The sequence below is a fragment of the Protopterus annectens genome, chromosome 11.part0, assembly GCF_019279795.1.
Source record: "Protopterus annectens isolate FY-2018-M chromosome 11.part0, PAN1.0, whole genome shotgun sequence".
Lineage (NCBI taxonomy): Eukaryota > Metazoa > Chordata > Ceratodontiformes > Protopteridae > Protopterus > Protopterus annectens.
The window spans coordinates 1,192,745,762-1,192,767,259 of record NC_056745.1 but is presented as its reverse complement, the minus strand read 5'-3'; the positions used below and the strand labels follow the sequence as shown (position 1 = coordinate 1,192,767,259).

Here is a 21,498-nt window from a genome sequence, read left to right as displayed (position 1 = left end):
GGTTTTAAGAAAGACCTTTGCCAGACTTTGCTCATGGCTTGTCAGTGGGTTTCGAGATAGCCTTCTGTAATTTGTATAGTGTGGATGCAGTGGCTAGGTCTGCAGACTTAGTTGTGCACCTCTACAGCATGGTTTGGTTAAGTTCATCCTACTTTGAGGGCTGTCTCAGCTGCAAGACTGTAGACTTTACTTTCAAGGAAGTTGTGCACTTGAACATGTCTTTCAGGCTTTGGCTGATGACCTTTTTAAGTGGAAGAAAGTCTCTACCACAATGAATTTGATATCACCCGTCTTAGTTCCCCATTCTTGCAACAAGAAGATCAGGAAACCTCTTTGTGTTCTGGTTAACCACTTCCAGGAGCTGTCCATACTATATTCCTTACTACAGTCTCGACTTTGGTCCAAGATTGCACAGGGTTGGGGGTATGTGTCTGCTGCCACTCCAGCCAGAAGAGCAGTCCTGTTGAGGTCAGTAGAACTGAGACTGAGCTGCACCCAGCTTCTGCAATACCTCCTGATCATCTTCCTGGCTTATCTATTGTCCTTTTTGGATGTTCCTCCACAACAGAACTTTTGCGACAGATCCAGGCTTTACTGCTTAATGGGAAGGAGAAGCTGTCTTATTTTCAGGGACAGGACGGTGGCCGACTCTTCCCCATCTTCACCAGAATGGGAAAAGTGTTTCCAGTTCATCCAGTTCTTGGTCATAGGATTACTTCCCATTTTCCCAGCATTGACCTGGTTTCCAGCTACTCACTGGTTATTTATTTATTTGCAGCTTAGTATTAATGTTGCTTAGTTGTCTCGCCATGGTTCCTTTGGTTTATTTTATTGGTATTACTCATAGCAAGGCCTTGACCTTTTGAGAATTAGGTTGGCAGTCTGTGGGAAAGCAATCACAGTTATAATCTTTGATCTGGCTTGTCAGGGGCAGTGTGTGCATATATGTGTGTTTATGTGTACACATGTTTAAGAAACAACTTGTAATACATTACTCTGCTTTTCCATCTTTTTACTTAGGCTAATCATTTTGAGTACCTCCTAGAAATTAGATTATGGCATTGTTAAAAAAAATGGATGAGAGATGTTTTTTTCCTGGACAGGGCTACTACCAGGCGTAACCTGGGAAAAAGTGACATTGCCCAAGGGCCGGAAAAGGGGAACCAGATATAGGCACATACTTGAGGAATATTCAGTGGCACATTTGGACAGTGTCAGAATAACGAATACTATCGGTATAGAAAGCATTGCTGAAAGAGGTGAATAACTTGTTAGGCCAGAAGGGTACGCTACTAGCCTTTTTTTGGGGGGGGGGGTAAAGAGAATAGACTGAATATCCAGTCTTGATGACATTAAAGAGAAATTGACAAAAATTGTATCGGTTTGCCTCTTACTTGGTAGAAGCAAGATATTCTCATTATTGTGTTGAAAAAAATGATACCCCCCCCCCCCCCCGGGACATGGTATGTTTAAACGAAATTCGAATTTTGCAACTATTTGTTGGGGAGTGTCTCAGTAATGAACTGGGAAAGGGCCTTCAATGAATCCCAGTTGGGTCAGCACTTTTCAGAGTATAGAGGATAAACTAGAAGTGGCAAGATTAAACTGTATTATTGTGGGGGTGGGGGTGGAATTGATCAGCTGGATAAAGAGTATAAAAGACACTAGAGGACTTACAGCTCATGTTAAGAGGCTTTTACAGCATGTTCAGTGGGAGGTAGACACAAAGATCAAACAGTGGAAAGGGTTGATAGAGATAACTAATAAGCAATGGGAGTCATTATGCCTCCATCCCAAGAAAGCACTTGCACTCCACAGAGAATAGCAAAGATCTTTCTAGCTGCAGACTGCAGCTGTTGGAGGTGTGATGGGGGTGCTGGGGACAGGCTGCACATTTTTTCCATTGTCCCAGATTACAAAGGTTTAGAGATGATGTAAATTACATGTAATAAATGGGAAGAAAATCAAAAATGTGAATTCAGCTACTTTCTAAGATGGTGGAATGAAGAAGAGGGTTTTTTCAAAAAAAGTCAGAATTTCTTACCATCATTACTTTATTGGCAAATAAAGCAGTAACTTGAATCCTGAAGCAAAGAGGCCTAAGAGGAAAATAATGTACATAGTGGAGAACTTAAGAGAAAAATGAGAGGAGAGAAGAGGGGAAAGGGTCTGGTGAGCTTTGCTGGGAGGTAAATGCCTTGGGCGAACTGTTTAGGGGAGCAGTTTGCAGTTAACCAACTATTTTTGATAACAGCTCCAGAGCACAGAAACTTTTAGTACAATGACTTGGGCAACATAAAGTAAAATGGGTTATTGCCAAACTTGGGGAGATCATGACAAGAAAAATAACCAGAGATCCTGTAGAGGTATTGGACACATTTCTGAAAATTTATAAAAGTTTGTACAAAGCAGAGTCATTGGGGAAACAAGGAAAGGTACAGATAGAAATATTTATGGAAAACTTAATTATGCTAAGATTAGTGGAAGATGAGGCTCTGCAATTATTAGCTAAGATAGGAAAAGATGAGATAAAAATGACCATGTACAGTCAGTAAATATAGAAGTCTCAAGGAAGTTTGGAAGGAAGAAATTGTTAAAGATCTGGAAGATTTTGTTTAACAGCATTTTAAAACTGCGAGGGGAGGGTACCAGCATTTTGGAAGAAAGCTGTAGGTGGTTCTATTATCCAAAGAGTGTAAAGACCCTTCACAACCGTCTTCATAGAGACTCATTTCCTTTTTAAACCAAGGTTATAAAGTGTTTGTCTGTATTTGTTAAGAGAATGGCAAAGGTGTTGCCATAATTGATAGATGTAGATCATTGTGATCTTTGTGGTGGGGAAGCAAATGTCTGACATTAATGGAACAGTGATGATTCAGAGGAAAATATAATGTCAGAAAAATGCCGTCATTTTTGGTAGGTCTTGATGCAGCATTCACTAGAATCAGCTGGGATTTTATGATAGAGTTTTTACAAATGCACAATAATATCAGCAAAAAAGTTAGTTTTCTAGATTTCATATCATTTATTCCCTTGAATTTGCGAGTTCATTATTTTCTTTGCCAATGGCTCTAAATATTAACCCATTACCAAAAGGGAAAGAAGACACCCGTGCCTTGCTCCTCTGTTCAGACATATCTCGTCTAGAGGAACACTCCTCTCACTTTAATTATTGCTTCTGATGCAAGAATTAAACTGAGAGGATTTCTCTAAATGACAGCTTACAAATGTAAGCTCTTGATTATGGATAGCAAGATACAATCAGTGAAAATGTTTTTCATCCTTCTAGTTTTATATGCAGGTCAGGCATATTTTTATCAACAAGTTGAGAAGTTGTGGGTAGTAATTATTAAAGAGTTTAAGGAATTTGTTTGGGAGGGATAAAGGAGGCAAGAGTTAAGTGGGTTAAGTTGATTCTCTCATAGAACAAGATGATTTAGAATGACCTGATTTAAAGGCATACATTAGAGTTACACAGTTGTGGCTCACATAAATGGGTTATAAATCAAAGTGGAAAGGCACAGTGATAAAAAAGAGGATATGAGAAATACGGAGAGTTTAGGATTTTGTATGCAGGTCCTAAAAGAGAATATCTGAACAGAGATGACTGCAAGTAGAGGTATACACAGTAGGCAAGAAGAGGGCTGGAATTTTCTAGAGAAAATTGGCAAATTAACCAAGGTACTGGCAAGAGGGAATAGTAATAATAATAATAGAGAGGGATGAGGCCAAGCAGAAATTTGGACTGCAGATTAGAGATTCCTCCCCTACCAGGGATTAGTACTAAAATACAGGGAAGTGAAAGGTTTGGGGGAGTGCTAAGTGGAAGATCAGATCTGGGAAAGTTTTGGTTGAGTCTAGAACTGAAGCTGCTGTTAAAAAAAGAGATTACTACCCAAAGAAGACTTCAGAGAATTTTTCTTAGGAAAATAGCAAATGCTGGAGGTGTGATGGGAAAGAGAAAGGTAATTGGAAACACTGAGTGTAATAAGTTAGCAGATTTTAAAAACTCACTGCAAAATACTTTGTTAGAAATGTTGGGGGAGCAAATGGTTGTAACCATGAAAATGCCCATTTTGAGCTGGAGCACAGGATATGAATTGCCTAGGTATAGTTAAGGGCCTACTAAGTTTAATGCTGTCGGCTGCTACAAAAATACTTGCTAGAAAATGGAAATCAACATCTAAACCAACAGTAAATGAAGTACTGACTCCTCTACACAAGGTCAAAGAGCTGGATGAGCATCTTTAGGGAAGGGAAAGAGCAAATTACACATAAATAAATGGAGTTTGCGAGAACAGTACATGCAGAATAATGATCAGAAGGTTGACTGAGGTTTAAAGGATGTCAAGAACTGGGCAGTTTATGTAATGCTGGAGGGAATGACAGTTGGTAAAAAGAACCACAATGAAAAATATTACTATGGTATTTTCTCTTAATAGTTGTGTACCTGTGTTGTTTGGTGATTTAATTTTAGAACAGCAATCTGCAGACGGTTGGTGAAGATGAGATTAGGAATACATTAGTCTCTAGTGGTACCTGTTGATTGAACTGGATCAAGTGAGGGTAAAGTTTTGACTTTAAAAAACTTGGTTAACAAATTAGACATTTTCTTAACTTTGAACTAGTAGTGTTTGTTTTGTTAAAATTAGAAGCAGTGTTGCATTGACTACACTGTAGCTAAGATGATTTAAGCTCAGTGATTGTGATACTTAAAAGGAAAACACTGACTTGTTGGCATAAAGATGTGAGGTAATAATTTAAGACACTGCTGAAGATAATGTAACCATCACTTTTAGATTGCTTCACAATGTCTAGGCAAACTTTGATTCTTCTTTGCTTGGATACAGGAGGGGGGAATTGTGGTGACCACTGATGGAAAGGAATTTAGCACCATGTATATGGGTTGCAGGTACTGTAACTGAATATGATTTTTTTTAAATAATGATTGTTACATAATATTAAAAAAGGAAGTATATTGTTGTGACCAGAATTTCTTTTGGTTGCTCTTAAACATCAAAGACTTAGTCTGTCAGATGGTGTTCATTCTTGGTGATGTTACTGTGAAAGCAATTGATCCCTACACTCACTCAGTCACTTTAAATTGTCATTAATCTGATTTATCAGGGACAATGAAATTATGTCTTTAGGGGTAGAATCAGTCTGTGTAAAAAGAAAATATATACACATATAATCATGACAGCTTTCATTTGTAGAGAATTTATATACTTGCTTCAAAGTCAAAGGAGGTATACCCTATCAGAAGGGGAATATCTTCCTCTGAAAATGTATATGTGAAGGGAGCTGGAACTGCTGTTGTAATGTATTTCATGAAGGAAATTAAAACATAATCCATGGTTTGGCTTTCAGAATCATTTATTAGTTTATGATTTCCTTATAACAATTTCACAACATGGCTACTGTAGATGACAGATTCAGTTAACAGCAAATATGTATTTTTCCTTTTTCTGCATTCCTTAGAAGCTCTCTTCACCCTGGGGAATGTTGATATCTGTACAGTTACAGTGGTTCGAAGTCACAGAAAGTACTCCGGCAGTGCATGGCTATAATGCCTTTCATATGTTCCGACCACTACCTGAATATGAAAGAGCAAAAGATGGAGGTGTATCTATCTACATAAAGGTTAAACACACCTCAAGGCTGGTCAGACAAAATGATATGCTTGATCTACTCCATGTCCAACTAACATTAGGAAAAATCCATTACCATACTCTTGTTAACTACAGATCCCCTACCGTGAACCAGGAAACCCATACAAAATACCTGGAGTTGCTAGAATCACTCACCATCCAGCCCAATACCATACTCATGGGTTGATTTTAACTACCCCTCCATTAATTGGGAGGCAAACACAACCACTAACATGCAAGCCCAAAGATTTCTTGACTTTGTAAATTCAAATGCCCTGGAACAGGGTCTGCACTCCTATTAGGGTGAACAAATATCTTAGATCTGGTACTCACAAATATGAGAGTGCGCTGCACACCCCTAGTGTGATGTTCCCACTGGTAAGATCAGATCACAAAGTGGTCTCCTTTGAAATAAACGTAAAACTAATCCCCACACCTAATCCCAAAAACTTTTAAGAACTTCTTTAAGGTAAATTGCCCCTATTAAGAGATGGCAAAGCTAGTTTGCAACCTCCCGCAAATCCAGAAAACACAGAAACCTATGCAGAGGCGTACACAAATGTCCTGTACGATAAACAACTGCATAGAAATGGCATTACCAGGCTGAAATAAACCCAGGTCAAATCACAAAAACAAGCCACCCTGGTGGACCTCTCTTATATTAAAAGGTTGTGCAATAGAAGAAAGAAAATCCTGTTGAGAAGTAAGAGAGAATGTGCACATCACAGCTAAAAGTCCCTTATTAGTCTAAACAAATGAATCCGGGAACTAGTCAAGTCACTGAAAACAGACTTTAAGGTAAAAATAGACTCCAAAGCTAAGTATGACCATAAGGTATTTTTCAGTTATGTCTGCATTCTTAAGGGCAACACCCGACAATGTGTGGAATTAATTGCAGATGACAAGGCCTATACTCAGCCAGATGTAGCAAATCTGCTGGCCGACATATTCAGCTCAGATTTCACCTCCCCATTACCGCCAGTTTCCCCACAAAATACTTTCCACCACCAGTTATAACCAAATAATAGGTTGCCGCTGAGCCCTCTCAGTCTAAAAACATGTCTTAAATTAGGACTTATGAGGTCTGTTAAGATCTCTTTTTACCACAGCCTTTAGACTAACTTTTTGTCCGGATAGGTGAGAGGACTCTCATCTCTGCATAAATGGGGGAGACCATCTACCAGGGAATTACAGACCCATAAGTTTGAGTTTGAGTAGCATTAATAAAAAGGTAAAAAAAAAAAAAAGAAAAAGGTGAAGAGAAGTGAAGAGTAATATAAAAATTAAAGAAATAAAGAAGAGCACCACCCACCACAGCAGCAGAATTATTCTAGTTCAATGAAAAAAAACAACAAAAAAAAAAAAAAACCTCTCAGTCTAAAAACATGTCTTCAAGGGAGTCTGATGATATGCCAGGTTGCCTCTTAAATAGTTTAAATTAGGACTTATGAGGTCTGTTAAGATCTCTTTTTAACCACAGCCTTTAGACTAACTTTGTCCGGATAGGGTGGAGGACACTCATCCCTCTGCATAAATGGGGAGACCATCTACTGACCCAGGGAATTACAGACCCATAAGTTTGAGTAGCATTTATATAATGAGGTAAAAGACTTCCAAACCTCGCTGAAGGTGATGAAGACAAGTAATAAAATTGCAACGAATAAAGACTTCAGAGCACCACCACAGCAGCAGAATTATTCTAGTTCCAATGAAACGACCAAATGGAGGTAAAAACACGAACAGGACACATGTTTGAAGTGGGTAAATCCAGATCCAGCAAGAAGACCGTTACTAGTGGTGTACCATAGGGCAAAGTGCTGGGACCACTCCTGTTTAGAATATACTTTTCTGAAGTCAAGGCTAATGTGGAAGGCCTGTGGATGACAATGTTTGGCAATGACTGAAGTCTGGGGACAATCATTGAATCCCCCAATAATGTAGATATTCTTTAGGAGGGTCTAGATCAGACTGATGATTGGTGCCAGAGCCATGTCCTAAGACTAAATACAAAAGAATGCATTATCATACCCTTTGGGAAGTCAGTTATCCCTGCAAATTACAACATCAATAGCACACCCCAAGAGTAGACTCAGAGGTGAGAAATCTAGGTACACAGATGGATAGTAGCCTTAACTTTCACTGGCATGTGTCCACATGGTGGGGAAGTCCTTCTGTGTGGAACAACTTATAAGTAAAGGTATGGCATTCAAATCCAAGGAAATTATAATTCTGCTGTATTTTGCCCTCAGTAGATCAATAATAGAGTACAATGTTCCATTTGATATGTACTTGATTAAGCACTTACAGCAGCTTGACCAACCTCAGAAGTTCCTCACAAAGAACACACAGTTTGCAAACATGTCATATGTGGTTAGACTAAAAGCTCTATCCCTTTACTATGTCATCTACCAACTACTGACCTACAAGACGCTCAGAAATCCAGCTGTGATGGAGCTGCTACTCATCTGCAAGTCAAACAGCACAAAGGACACCCCATCTAGTGATCTAAACTTAACTCAAATAAAACATGTTGGTGAGAGAGATGTGGGTCTCAGAGGTTGATCCTTCTTTGGAACAGGCTTTCATTTCACATTTAGCAGAGCCGTTTCCCAGGCCTTTTTCAAATGCTGAAAAACACAGCAACATAAAATAATATATGGCCATTATGAAGCTGAAGCAGCAATGTGTAATGATGTCATTCCTACTATTTCCATATACAGACGAAATGGCAATGCTTGCCTTTTCACTGCCTGCTAAGGATCACAAAGCAGACACCAGAAGGGAGCAAAACAGAAATGGCAGAGATGAAGGACCAGGGCATTGAGACATGTATAAGTCATAGTTCCATCCAAAGGGGAAGTTTGAAAAGGTCCTTTTCGGCTTCCAGTATAATTTGGGAATTATACTAGCTGCAAGCATTGTTGTTGCTGCATCTTCAAGGAGACCGAGCCTTGCATAAGTTGAGCTATCACGAGTTACAACAAGGATGGCTTGCCAAGTATTGAAATCCACAGCCCATGTGTATATGCCAGTTGTCAGTAGCATGAAAGACACTCAGCTTGTAGAGGACATACATGTGCATACAGCAACAGCAAAGATAATCTTGTTGAGATCATCCAGCAGCTCATAGCCTAAGCTAATCATGAGGTCATTTAGTCTCTGTTCTGTAGTCCCTACATCATAAAGTAGTTTGTGAAACTTACCCTTACAGGACTGATTGACATCAGCCCATTGTACTAGGCTCTAAATAATGACATCTTTATTGTAAAGAAAGTATTTGTTGTGAATTAATGCATGTTTACCGTTATTGACAGTTGCAAGAAACATAACAAATCTAGTCAGTTCTGACTTTGGTTTGTTGATGACATTTTTCACAGAAAGTTGCCCATCTGTAAGCAGAAGTGTGTGTACAGGAACAAACCTTGTTTGCAATGCCATGACTTGTACAAGTGAGTCAGTGTATGACTGCCAGTTCAGTTCCTTCGCAGAGTTAGCCAGCAGCGTGGGCATGGACCTAAAGTCGTACATATCCTTACAGGTACTGAATGGGAAGGTAAAAAAAAACAACTGGTTCTCAGGACAGAGTCCAAGGCTTGTGTTTTCCACTGTGGTCAAGATTGTTTGAAGACAGTTGCAGGAACAGAGACTTGAGTAAGGAATGTGGCTCACCCTTATTCTAGCTTCTGCTAAAGCATGAAATTTCCCTTGCCTTTGTGCCTGCATTGGTGGTACATTATGCATATGAATGTTGTAAGACTGTATTTTTGAAGACTGTCAAGGTTTGTTGAGGTGGCTTGAAGGAAACTACTTGTATAGGCTCTAGAAGAGCATGTAACAAGTTTTTTTCTATGTTCTTTTTGTTGTTGAATTTGCTAATCATCAAGCCTGCTTATGTTGCCCAAACCCATTTGTTTCCTGTTGTAGGTATTCCTCAGCAAAATCAGAAGCTGACTGCAGAGGCTATTATCCAGGCTTATACATTATTTGTGGTTTGTAGCATTCTGACAATAAAAGCATATTTTAATATGGACTACCACTTCTGTGCCAGGGGGTCAAGCAGCTTACATCACAATAGGAGCCACTGTGCCCACCCCATCTGACTGCATGCTTCTAAACACCCGCTGTGAGGGCTTCTGTGTTTGTGGCTTGGTAGTTGAATGCCCAATTCCTAAGCCATCCTTTGCACTGCCCCTCATCCTAGGGGGTTGTGACATTGTATGGACCCATTCTGTCTCACTCTGTCCCCCAAGAACAGACACGCCCATTCTCCCCTCAAATGCTCCAACAGATGCTAGAGCCGCTAATCAGATGTGGATCAGCTGGGACATAGTCAGCGCTTTATCCATCTGTGCAACAGAGATGGACAATATGAAGCCAAATTTGCCAGGATGTATAACTGACCTTCCAACACTCATTCTTGCTGGTGTGTGAGAGCTCATTATAAGACATAAACATGTATAGATTGCAACTGAAACGTGAAACAGACTGAGCAGCCTTTTCGGCTACCACCATATATTCTGACGTTTGGTGTTAAGAAGCCATATGTTCAGAGCGATATTGAACAAATTAATTGCAACAAAGCATCCTTTGGTCTTGTACCTTCAGTAAAGAAGTAAGTTCAAAGGGTCAGAATACAGAGGCTTCAGGTGTTTGCAACAGGGTGCAGATAGTAGCTGAACCTGCACTTTGGCATACATTTTTAGCACATTTTCCTTTCTAGTAGAATAGTGCCCTTCTGTGATCCTGTAATGTTCTGCTAATGAGCTTCTTTGATTCTGAGACACTAATCCCAGGTTGACATGAGCTGACCACATGTGCATTGACCTTGTTAGAGACACTGCATGAAACTAAATATAATGTATATTGTACTATTAAAACACCACAGCTAAAACTATATATTTGTCTGTGTAGGTTTGCTCAAATCTTTCTTCAGAACTTTTACACTAAAGAAATTAACATCTGAAATTTAGATTTATTGATTAAAGCTGGTTTTAATTATTAGTTTGATTTTTTTTTTTATTTTTCATTTTCTCAAATCACAAGGAAGTGAAGGTAGTCTGCTTTTTCATGATGGGAAATAGCTGTTTCCTTGCATCTCTGCTGTGGTAAAAGAGATATTTTCAAATGTTTATTATACTTCGACATTACAAAATAGCATCACCACCATTGAATATTGGCACTCTGAAGTTCAAGATCCAGCTGTCCATTAGCTCTGCTTGAAGGCATAACCTAAGGAACATTTATTGTTGAACATACAGATCAATCTACAAAACATACTGAAATATGTCTATTTCAGATATATAACCCTGTGTTTAAAGGTACCTTGAGCAGGTATACATGGCTGTTGGACGTGGCAGGCTGCTAGGTTACATTGTATTAATTTTGTTTTTTTTAATGGGTGTGTCTATGATTTCTTTTCAAAGTGAGAGCTGCATTACAGGCCCAAAATGTATCTATACCAGCTTATCCTTGCATCAGAAAAATATCATGTATATTCTTTGAGAAGAGTGACGCATCTGGCTGTGGAAAAAAATGCCAACACCAAAAATACCTGTATTGACCAGGGCAAAGATGGCTAAACCATCTTCACTGTTGAGTTACATAGAAATCCTTAGGGAAAGAATAGTGGTTTTAGGTACAGTTTCTGTCAAAGTGTTTGTGTGTACTACTTTGAGCAGTTACTGTAAACTGTCAAAGGGAGATGAAGATATTGCCTTGTGTACATAGGCATGCACAGTTGTCACTATTTGATTTATACTAATTTTATATCGAGGAAAATAAGTAGCTTCTTTCCAGGGTGGGGTGTACAGCACATATCCAAAATATGTCTGTACTGACCTGAGTTAGCACTGAAATAGAAATAGTTATTGTGTATGTTTCTTGAACAATGATATTTTCTGTCAATGAAAATATGCCACCACCTAAATTCCCTTCATGCTTTGACAGTGTGACTTGGGAGACTTCATTACTGAGCTGCAGTTAAGTTCTTAAGGCTGAAATGGCAGTATCAGGTGCATTTACTTTTACCTGCATTCATTTGCATTTCCTAAAGCCTAAAAATATATATTTTTTGCAGAAGTGAGATTTTCATGAAATAGGATGAAAGGTTAATAAGTAGCAAATCAAACACAAATAAAAGCAAAAAGCCACTAGCTGTACTGAGACTCCAAGGAATGAATGTGAACAATTTAAGCGTAGCATGTTTATTTATCTGCTTTTCGTCCACTGGACTTCATCAGAAAAAAACGTATTCATATGCAAGTCTTTTTATATAAAAACATAGTAGGATAGAATAATTGAATCACAGTTCAATTTTTTTTAAAGACGCAAACTGTTAAAAACACAGAGAAAATACAGGACAAAAATCATTTTCCCCACCATAACATTATATGTTTCCAAACTTTCATCCTTCTATCCATCAGAAAGCACTTAATATTAATCACCTCATTTAAACCAGATTCTTGGTCAGCTTGTAGTTTGATCTGCACATTGTTTCTTTTTTCTCTATAAAGTTCTTATGATTCCCTTTTATCTATTGGTAGTTCCAACACAAAATAGAACTTTGCTAAAATTCTTACATGCAATACTGTGCTTATACAAAGTATTATTGGGATTCTTAGTTTTTTTTAAGCATAAATATGCTCCTTTATCCTTTTGAAGGCTCTTGAGGTCATAACTGTATAAAAGGCTTCATATCCCATGCATACACTGATATAAACAATTCCAGTAGAAGTTACCATGTAGTAACATAATATATCTGCAGGCAGTGCAGAACCTACACTTATAGGTGCCTTTTGGTCTATCAGTAAAGGTAGGTTTAACTAGAGTACTATCATGCTGTAATGAAGTCTTTAAAGTTCTTTTCATAAGCAAACAAGGGTTTTTCCCCACAAACTTCCATAAATCTACATTCCCTTTTATAATCTCCACTTGTCCCTTCCTGATAGCAAACTTGTTTACAGACTTATCCAAAGCACAAGCTAAACTGTTGTTAACATTTCTATTTCTAGTAGTAGTGGACAAGTGTTTTTAGACAATAAGAGGTTGATGTAAAATAGAAGCAAAAAGGAAGCTCTCTTACTTTTAACCTCAACTGCACTAGCAGGTAATACAGTATCGGTATACCCTTTAGCAAGCAACAGGGAAATAATAAATTTCATTTCTTTTTATCAAATGTATCTTCATCAGTTGTGAGCCTGGGGGCTTGAATAAAACTCCACGGGGTATATATTCTTTATAAACTTAGGATGATTGCTGTTCTGGTACAGGAAACAGTTGAAAAACATATTTTTTTTCTAAACATAATACTTTCAAAAGACCTTCCCTTGACATCCCATTTTAACAGAATATTCAAAAAAATGTACCCCCAACCCTACAGTAGAGGAAGTAAATTTAAAAAAAAAACTTGTAGTAATATTCAGTTCAAACAAGATTGCTTCACAGTCTATGTCTTCTTCTATAATAAAAAAATAAATCATCCATATAACGCTTAAAAAAAACAATTTTTTGTAACTAGCAATATTGGGGGGTATTTCACTCTCCCACTAGCCTAAAACTAAATCAGCAAAGGCAGGTGCAGCCCCAGAACCCATTGCAGTACCATTTACCTGCGGTTAAGATTTATCATGAAACAAAAAATAATTGTTTTCAAGTAGTATTTCTTAGACAAAACAAATAAGATTCACTTTATCAGTGGAAAAAAAAAAGATTTAGGAGACCAATACAGTCTAATATATTCGACTCCTATGTCCTACGGTCTGCCAGTAAAAAGAGAAACAATATCTATAGTGAACATACATAAAATAATCGTTACATTTTCTAATGTTTTCTAGGAAATCCCAGGAATCATGTAGATAAGAAGTGAGATTTTCATTAGTAATAAATATTGTGGCATAAGCACGAAGTTAACATAATTTTTATTATGATTCAAGATCCAGCAATAGCTTTGTCTCTGAGATATCAATTATACTCTTAAGGATCTTTGTAGGTAAATTGTTTGGTGTCATCCTCTGAAATTTTTTTGAAAATGTGTCAGACATTTTAGAGGTACTTGTCTTTGTGTATAGTAATCATAAATAGCCCTAAACCTTGAGTAGTAAAGGAGATGCTTTTTTGAAGACTGTCAGTACTAAAGAGATTAATACTAAAGAGTTTCAAATTATAGTGATTAGATTTAACAGTTAAAATCTACATAGTATAGTTAACCCAAAAGCAAATGTAATAGTTGTAATATTTAAAATACAAAAAAAAAAAAAAAAAAGAAAAGAAATATATAGGTCTTGTGTGTAATGCTCCAGTAACAAGCAGTTCTGTTTTTTTTAGTAGGAACGTAAAGCTTCTGTATAATTGCTAACTCCTGAAAGAGTTGTTCTTCTTTTCTAAAGTAGTGAATTTGAGAGAGTAGGGCCATGGTTTGATGATCTATCAGTTTTAATATTAGCAGTTAGCTGTTAGAATTTCTGGCATGCTGAAGCCATGAGATATGAAGTGCCTTTTAATTCTTATATAATGTCTTACTAAAAGATGAGCAATAATCTGTAAAATAGTGATCAATATTGCCAACTTTAGGATGATTCCCTTCTTTAAAGGAAACCATTTCATTCCATTTTGCATGTCTATGATTGAAATAAACAAAAACAGGCAAATGTTTCTGCAATCCTATGTACAGTTAGCCGCAGTGAAGCCTGTATTATAATGGTTCTATATCTTGGTTTTCCAAAGAACAAAACGAATAACTAGATATATTGTAAAGTAAAAATCCTCCACCATCTGTTTGATTCAGAATTCTTTTCTTATTGTTTCCATTTCATCCTCCTCACTGAGCAAAGTGCTGGTGCTTGCTTCTCTGCAGAAATTCTGAGAGGCATCATAGAGATTTGCATTAATTTATTGCTGCCAAAGAAACTGTTGGATTAGCAGGATATTTAGAGTGTTAGGTCTTGTAAGATTTCATGCCTACATAAATTAAAACACTGCAGGCGAGTCTCTTGTAAGGAACGTAAACCTATATTTTTTATTTGTGATGATAGAGCTGCTTTCTTACATTTTGTTTTCTATTTTAAGAAATCTGCTTGGCTTGTGTTTTTGTTCTGTGTGAGAGATAGTTAAATTGTCTGCTCCTTTCACGTGTTTTTTCATTGGTTAAAGTGTTTCTTGACTGGTACTTAAAATCAGTAAATTTCTGGGTCTTTGTCTTTTTCTGAAAACATTTCAAGCCTGCATAAACTAAAAGCACTTCTGGTGATTCCCTGATATTTTTTCCACCCGCCCTCACCTTTGTTGATCTTTTTCTTAAACCTGGTGTTTTTAAGCTGCCCATCCCTACTGTAAATTGATCTTAATAAGCTCCTTCGTTTCTGCACTGTTGTTGATATGTTGAATTATTTATTTGGCTTTTCCTTGTGCTTATATTGAAAAAATGCATTTTGCCTGTCATTGACTGTTCTACTAATTTACTTGCTCTGAATTAATTTTCTAAATAGCTGCTGGATGAAGTAGTGTATTTTACACTCTAACAAGCACTTGTTTTTACATCAAGAGGTCAGTGGATTTTTCACCCAGTGACTTGGAGGTAGCCTGGTCTCTTTAGGATGAGGAAACACTTGAGATTTCTGCATGTATTTTTATTGGTTGGAAAGCTTATTAATCAGTTTATCTTGTTTTTAGTGCCCTTATAAAACATGTGTAGTTGAGTGGCTCTTGGCTCATTTATACAATGCAAAGCACTTTTATTGAATAATCACACTGTCATAAGCGGTACTGCTGTATCCATATCTTTAAGTTTGTGGTAGCATTTCACTCTGGACTCTCCTTTACTGTGCTTTTACACTAGGAGGACTGGGAGTTATTCATCTAGTGGAAGTAGTTGTTTACCTGCCCTGTATGAGCTAGGAAGCACACAAATGGGCTCTTAAGTATTTTTTTTTTCATTTCTCTTGTATACTGTGACTGTAGTTTTGCATTTTGAAAAAATGGAAAAATTAAGTAGGTAATTACACTGTAGTACATTGTATATGTTAGTTGTAGGTAGTTTGTGTGGTCTTGTTACACTTGGACTCCAAACCAGCTACATTATAGAAGTGCTTTTCTGCACCATTGTGGTAGAAGTGTGCTGATCTAACTTGTCTGAGTTGAAGATTGCTGGTGGAAGGCTTTATTGTGTGCTTTCCTGATTGGTTGTGAGCTTAAAACTTGTTTCTCTTACTCGTATTTAAGCCTCACTTTTGAGTAGGCTTTGCCACAGATGCTCAGAGCTGCCCGTCATTCGGTGACTTAGCTATTTCTGAGATTCTGTTTTCACCTGGAGCAATTCACTACTGGAAAGACAAAATTAAGGTTTTTTATTCTTCTTTGATGTACGTGACTGTACTTTACCATTTCTTAAGATATTTGCTGTTATTTTTGCACTTTATAGCAAAAAAAAAAGCATGCTGTCTTCTGCTGCTTTAAGTAGTTAATTGCACTGTATTACATTGTATCTATTAGTTATATGGCTGTTGTAGGTAGTTTGTGTGGTCTTGTTATACTTGGGCTCCAAACCTGCTATTCTACATTAAGAAGGTAGTTTTGCTGCACCCTTGTACTGGTAGTGGTGCTGATCTAAACTGTCTTGAGTTGGGGATCACCGATGAAAGGCTTATTGTGTGGTTTCCTGATTGGAAGTTAGCTTAACTTCTCTCTTTGCTTGTATTTAAGTCTTGTGTTTGTGTGGTGCTGCTGTTCATGCAGAGGCATTTAGCCGAGCCCTGTATAGACGCAAAAGGTTGGAAGCTCAGTTTTTCCCTAAACAGCTATCAGTGAAACCCTTCCAAGCTTTTCTCCTGCTCTAGGAGCAACTCAGTTCCGCACTAAGCAGCTTTGCCTTATTGATCAACCTTAGTGTGCACAAAGTATAGGTCCCTCTTGTAGTCTCAGCGCTACCAGCACAATCCTGTCAAATTAACCCATTTCTTTCTGTAATAAGACATGCAGGAAGAGCCTGCTGTCATGCACCAGCAGTTTTCCATCATCTTTCTGGCCAGCCTGATAGACATGAGCATCCTGAGGCAATGTAGCAGATGTTCTTCGTGTTTCACTGTTGCAGTCATTACATTTGAGTAATCTGCTGGCAGGTTGCCCTCAGTTGGCCTGAATAACAAAGTCTTGGGTCCTGCCTCGGTTGGTGTCTCCCCTTCCATGACGTCAGGTCGTCAGGGGTATAAAACATGCAGCCGACTCCATCAGTCTTTCTTGCCGCGCGGTGCCCGAAGCAGAAGCAGTTTGCAAGTGCCGGTCGGCCAACTCCTGAAATTTTCATATTCGAGTTTCAGAACCGAAGTCTTCAAATTAAAGCTAAGTATCCCGTTGGGGAAACTTTTTCTTGCTCCTTACCAATGTCAGTAAAAGTTAATAATTGCATTACTTGTGGGAAGCAAATACCTCATAAGGATTTTCATTTGTACTGTATTCCTTGCCTAGGCCCAGATCACAATGTGCCTTGCTGTCGGTTTTGTGCTAGATTTAACCAACGCACTATTAAGCATCGGTATATGTTTGCTTCTAAATATTTTGGTTCAGGATTTAATTATCCTGAAATGTCATCAGTTAGCAATACGACTATTGGAGTTCACAAAAAACGCAAAGAAAAAGACAGAGACAGACCGTCGAGGTCCAAAACCGACGACGAAGCTTCTCCTAAGCCAGTCGCCGGTTCGCCAGTACTCAGTGAGGTGTTTTCGCAGCCTCTGATACTCGCTACTTTTGAGTCGCAGGCCTCTACCGAGACCCATTTGGAGTCCGATATGCCGCGAGATTCTCAGAGTATTGAACCCACAGATGTCTGTCTCTTGGATGGGTCCGGAGCCGCTGAGCAGTCACCGGCTTCTGAGGGTGTTTTCAGGCCTCAACATTTTTATATTAAACCAACACCAGCAACAAAAACAAGGTCAAAAACCTCTTCTATGTCTAAAAAAACGACACATGAGCCATGTGCTCAGGCCCCTACGCCTAAAAAACAGATGATCAAAATGGCTGAGGATTTAATTACCTTGATCAGGGGTTCATGATGAAGTCCTGACTAAGTGGACGTAACCTAGGTTAACAACGTATCAGCAGTGTGTTTGGTTATTTTGTATTGAGTTTTGAATAAACCAGGAATTTGTGTGGTCATCTTGTTGCCTTGTTTCATTTGCTTCAGTGGAGTGGTTTGCGGCTCCCCAGCTGCTTTTTATTGTTTGTGAGTTGGAATTGGTTACCAGTTTTTAACCCCCCCCCCAAAGTATACCTGCCACCATTCTTCAACCTATTAGCTCAAGAGAGCAAATCATCTCAGTTCTGTCACAGGCCAAAAACATGACATCAGCAGGACCAGACAACATACCTGGTTGCCTTTTATACAACTTAAGGCATGATCTAGCAGAGCCCCACTTGGATCCCTGTTTAACCACAGCCTTTGAACTGGCTTTGTTCTGATGGAATGGAGGAAAGCAACAGTAATCCCTCTGCACAGAGGGGGCCAGTCTACCAACCATGGGAAATGTAAGTCCATAAGCTTGACTAGTCTCATCTGCAAGGCCATGGAAAGAATCATTATGTACATTATTAACAAGGACATAGATAATTTCCAAACTCTGGACCCAACCCAGTTTGGATTCATTAAAGCAGATTATGCCTGTTAAATATGGCTGACTTATTTGAGAAAGTCACCAAGGCCCTGTACAAGGGAAAGTGCATATCACCTGTCTTGACCTAGCCATGGTATTTGATATAACTGCCCACTTGGCTATTATAGAGAAATTCTCCAAACTGGGAATTAACCCCTACATTTCCAGATGGGTAGCCAACTGGCTCGCTGACGGGGCACACACTGTTAAAGTGGGAGACTTCACCTCTAACAAAAGACCAGTCACTAGTGGCGTGCCACAGGGTTCTGTGCTGGGCCCCCTTGCTGTTCAGAATTTATTTTTCAGAAGTTCAGGTAAACTTGGATGGCCTATGACTGAGCAACTTAGCTGACAAGTGCAAATTGGAGGAAACACTGAGTCCTCCAATGATGTTAATATACTGCAGACAGGGTTAACATAGGCATATGATTGGTGCCAAGGCCATGGATTAAAGCTAAATGCACTATTCCCTTCAGAAAAGCTGACATCCCTTCTAATTACATTATAGACAGCACCCCTCCCCCAAGTGTAGACCCAGTGGTATGTAATCTAGGTACTCAGGTTGATAGCAATCTGAACTTTGACCACCATGTATCCAGAGTAGTAATTCAGTCTCCTACAGGTTGCTAAGTGGTGACCTGTGCTTGGCTTACAGGGCAGTCTGTGACCTGGCCCTGATGGAAATGCTACACATTCATAAATCATACTACAGGAGGGTCACTCGCTAAAAGGATCTTAACTTTGCCTCTGACATGAACAGGTCATGCTGGAGAGATAATTACATCTCCCTGAGACTGCCACTTCTCTGGAACAATCTGTCAATTCATGTGACAAAACCTCTCCCTGAACCTGTTGACACGCAACCTAGATCAATGGATGGGTGGCTGCAAATTCATTCTTGGAGTGGCACCCGTATCCCTCCTGGACAGAGGAAGTCTATATTAACTACTATAGACCCTTACCTTTGCGAACATCACTCACCTAACCACTGACATTTGGGACAACTCTGGATAAATTTGATTAGGTGTGTAAGGGCTGTAGAGCCTTGAGCCCAGTAACCTCCTATGGACCTATGAATATAATGGCAAAAAAACTGTAGTAGTAAACCTGAATGGAAAAAAAGATAGTAAAGGTAGTGAAGGATTCACTTAAGAATGTCAGCAATGGTTTGGGAATTTATACGTTAGTGCAGGGCCTTAACGATTAAGGCATCGTAGTTGAATTTGTTCTTTCTTTAGAGAAAAAGGAGTTGAAATGTCAGGGTGATGGAGATGGTTACCACGCAGCAGTGTAGTTCAACATAATGGGAGGCAGGATATACATACCAGTAGCGGTGATGGTGTGAAATATCAGATGGTTGCCCATAGCAGCAAGAAGCTACTGATGAAAATTTTTGAAGGATATTGACTTTCAAAGCTGTGTTGTAGGATCACTTGAGGTCATAGACATGGGAAGTGATGGACCAGATCATCAGGTGAATGAGGATGGAAGAAAGTAAAACTACCATGCTTTTAACAATAGTGGGAAATTAAAGCTGTGCAAGTCTAAAGGGCCTTATATTTCAGAATGAAAGGGGAGTAGACTGTGAAAAGGAATTACAGCTGAGTCAGGAGGACTGCTACCTTTTCAGCTGTAGAAACTGACAGTCCTGGTTAAAAAAATTGACAGCAGGTGGTGAGAAAAGGAATTCTTAGTTGCATAAGTAAAAGGAGGTGGTTTTAATCTGCTGAAGATGACTGGCATGAGGCACAAAGCTGCACTTATTCAGGTAGGATAAACGCTAAAGAGTACTTTTCTGCAGTCATTACAAATGAGAATACAGAAAGGACAGTGCTTCTTCATTTGATTGCTATGGGTGGATAAAATGGTTTATAAGAAGAATAACCTTAACTGTGCATTTATTTAAAATGACATGGTTTTATATCATTATTTCTGAAAAGTTATTTTGCTACAAGGATTAAAAGTAGGAAACAAGAATGTTTGTCTTTTCGGCTTTTCCCGGTTAGGGGTCGCCACAGCGGAACTCCGGTCCGCTAATGATTTGCAGTAGATTTTTATGGTGCCGAGTTGCCAGCCCGACACCCAACCTTCAGCGAAGGCACTCCCATTCACGCATGTCTTTCGGAGGCCACTCGACCATGGGGAGGACATGCAGACTCCACACAGAAGGCACTTCAGCCAAGAATCGAACAGGAGTACCTCTTGCTGTGAGGAAACAGTGCTACCGCTGTACCATAACAGCTTAAAATATTGATGTTGCCTGATCTGTATGGTTCTTTTCATCCGAAGTTAAAATTATGTCAGTACATTTGGTCTTGATGCATTATTTACAAAGTAACTTGAATGCATTCATTTTCCTTTAGTTATGCAAAATTTTGCAGTTGTTTAGACAAGCAGGCAGTGGAAGGTGACAGAGACTATGTAATCTTTTAAATGGATTTGACATTAAAGCTGTCATACAAAGCATTTGTCTAAATAATTTGTGGACTACAGCTTGTTGGATAATATAAATGTTTGTAAGTATTCAGTTAATTAATAGGAACAGTCTTTTGAGATAAAAATAACAGCTGTCTGGGTTGTATTTATGAAATACTGTTTTCTTGTTTCCAGATTACCTTTCTCAAGGAGTTGATCTTTCTGGGATAGAAGTAATTGAAAATGACCTGCGATTTATTGCAAGGGCAAGACTTGAAGTGGAAAATCAAGCCAAGCGCTTACTTGAACAAGGAGTAGAAACACAGGTAAAAGAAAAACACTTTGATGTAGACTAAAAAAAGTGGAAACAAAACTGAAATCAGTTCAATCAAAGATACAGTGCCTTATGTTAAGGTTTCAACTATTTTGCATACTCTCTGATAAACTGACCTTTGATTCATTTGCTTGCTGGAGTGGACTGGAACTCCCACACAGCCATGAATAGTGTAAAGTAGGTATTGGAAAATGAGTGAATGAATGTTTCCTATACTTTTGCCTTGTCTTGTGTTAAAAAATAAGTTTTATTGGAACACACGCAACATTAAAAGTCTTTGATCAGTATGCTTGTCATATGATATCTGGTTGATGCAAGAAGCATAAAAAAATTACATTTTTGGAAAAACATTATACATTGATAGTATTTGCAGTTTTTTTTACTAAGTAAAGGTTGTACAGCTAAAGATTACTAGAAAAAAATCCTTCTTATTACAACACAAGTACTACACCAGTGT

At 38.5% G+C, this 21,498-nt stretch overlaps 1 protein-coding gene across 1 annotated transcript in view; it reads left to right on the top strand.

The window, feature by feature from the left end:
* Positions 1-21,498, top strand: part of COG5 (component of oligomeric golgi complex 5) — a 3,265,454-nt gene that overhangs the window by 930,353 nt on the left and 2,313,603 nt on the right. Inside the window, exon 7 of the mRNA XM_044088540.1 lies at positions 20,903-21,033. Coding sequence (XP_043944475.1) covers positions 20,903-21,033 — 131 coding nt within the window. The remainder of the gene's footprint in view (positions 1-20,902; positions 21,034-21,498) is intronic.